Below are 2289 nucleotides of genomic sequence, written 5' to 3' on the forward strand. Positions count from 1 at the left end.
TGTAAAAATGAAATGATGGTGATGTGCATATGTAGATTGGGTATCAAAAGAACAAACAATTTTTTAAAATCTATTATTTAAAGAATAATTCAGAGACACAAAGAATGGTCTGAGAAAAAAATCTTAATCAAAATGTATTTCATAGGGTTTAATCTTCATAGTATACTCTATAGAACCAAACTAATTCAGCACATTCTATAATTAAAAGTAAAGATTCAATTTTGTATTTGCTCCAATCTTGTATAATAAATGTTATGATTCTCACTGTACAAATGTGTAGATTATAGCAAATAATTTTACACAATTGCTGAGAGATCTAAAATTCTGGTATGCTATACCAATGCTCTGTCCACTGATACACTCTCTCATGTGTTTGGATGTCAGCAAGATTTTTTTTTTTAATCATTCACCGGTGTTTTAATGTTATTTAATATAAAAACAATTAATAAAATTCAGTGGTAAATTAGCCAGTAGGCCCGATGGTTTTTGAGATAGCAAGAATTCAGCCAGTAAGTGAATTAATCTCTCTTTGATTCTGAAGCAAATGGCATGAACACTTGTCACTGTCTTCTGATGTGCTGCTAGAAAATCATGAGTGCAAGAATGTGTATATGTGAAGGCATGGTTCATGCTCCCTTGATTCACAATATTGTTCATTGTTTATAGTGATATAAACTGTAATTTTATAAATATTTTCAAGTTTGTTCTGTGAGATTTCATCATGGAGAATGTCACTGAAGTTACCATATTTGTACTGATGGGCTTCACAGACAATGCTGAACTGCAGATCACCTTTTTCTTCTTGTTTCTAGCAATTTACCTCTTTACTCTCATGGGAAATTTAGGGCTGATTGTATTGGTCATTGGGGATTCCAGGCTTCACACCCCCATGTACTATTTTCTGAGTGTGTTGTCTTCTGTGGATGCCTGCTATTCCTCAGTTATTACACCAAATATGTTAGTAGAATTCATGTCAAAAGATAAAGTCATTTCACTCCCTGGATGTGCAGCACAAATATTTCTTGCTACTACTTTTGGAACCACGGAATGCTTTCTCTTGGCTGCAATGGCGTATGATCGCTATGTGGCCATCTACAACCCGCTTCTGTATTCAGTGAGCATGTCACCCAGAGTCTATGTGCCATTCATCGTTGCTTCTTATTTTGGTGGCATTTTACATGCTACTACACATACGGTGGCTACATTCAGCCTGTCCTTCTGTGGATCCAATGAAATTAGACACATCTTTTGTGATATCCCTCCTCTCCTTGCTATTTCTTGTTCTGACACTCACACAAACCAGCTTCTACTTTTCTACTTTGTGGGCTGTATTGAGGTAGTCACTATCCTGATTGTCCTGATCTCTTACTGTTTTATTCTTTTGGCTGTTTTCAAAACGCATTCTGCTAAAGGTAGGCAAAAAGTGTTCTCTACATGTGGCTCTCACCTAACTGGAGTGACAATTTATCATGGAACTATCCTCTTCAGTTACATGAGACCGAGTTCCAGCTATGCTTTGGACCATGACACAATAGTGTCAGTATTTTACACTATTGTGATTCCCATGCTGAATCCCATCATCTACAGTTTAAGGAACAAAGATGTAAAACTGGCAATGAAAAAAGTGTTTGGGAAAAATTAGTTTATCAGTAAAGTATGCATTTCACACTGAAAATTAAATTTTAAAAATTGAGTGATAATTTGTACCTCAACATCAAGAGAGTATGATGAAATATTTGTTTTAATTTAATAGTTTAACTCTGTTATTCTTGGATATTTTAAAATAAAGATCATTGCAACCCTCTACCTATACTGTTTTTACATTCAGAAAAAATAGAATGACCTATTTTCATTTTAGTATGTCCACATACACATATATTTACACATATGCGCATATATGCTTACTGATATACACACAATAAAACCACCCAGGCATGTATGTATATAATCATTACTATAAAATGCTGTATACCATGTACTTTTGTCTCCGTATAACTCAACTCATGTAGAGTCCCATAGTTGTAATTATAATAATGTTATAGTTATAGCTGAGTAACTTGATCCTACACCACCTAATCCACTGAAAACCTTTTTTCAGCTAAGTGAAGATCATTTTCCATGTAGTCATTTGTGTCTGAAACCAGTTCAAAGTAGACCTCTGTCCTTAGGTCCATGCTCATTTGTAGAAATCTCATCACAGCCTGTGGTTCATATACCACAGATAACGTGTTCAATTCTCAGGTATCTTTATTAGGCTGATTTGTGAATGTGTATTTCTCCCTCTTTTAC

General features: G+C 34.6%; 1 protein-coding gene across 1 annotated transcript; it reads left to right on the forward strand.

Annotated features, from left to right (window-relative positions):
* The first annotated feature begins 721 nt into the window (after positions 1 to 721).
* LOC134376913 (olfactory receptor 5T2-like) lies at positions 722 to 1642 on the forward strand. The gene has a single exon (XM_063095490.1). It carries the CDS (start codon positions 722 to 724, stop codon positions 1640 to 1642), a length of 921 nt encoding a protein of 306 aa, XP_062951560.1.
* Positions 1643 to 2289: the final 647 nt, after the last annotated feature.

The sequence above is a fragment of the Cynocephalus volans genome, chromosome 4 (assembly GCF_027409185.1).
Source record: "Cynocephalus volans isolate mCynVol1 chromosome 4, mCynVol1.pri, whole genome shotgun sequence".
Taxonomy (NCBI): domain Eukaryota; kingdom Metazoa; phylum Chordata; class Mammalia; order Dermoptera; family Cynocephalidae; genus Cynocephalus; species Cynocephalus volans.

Excerpts from the sequence above, each read along its gene's own strand:
- LOC134376913 (XM_063095490.1), top strand. The coding sequence starts at position 722 with ATGGAGAATGTCACTGAAGTTACCATATTTGTACTGATGGGCTTCACA.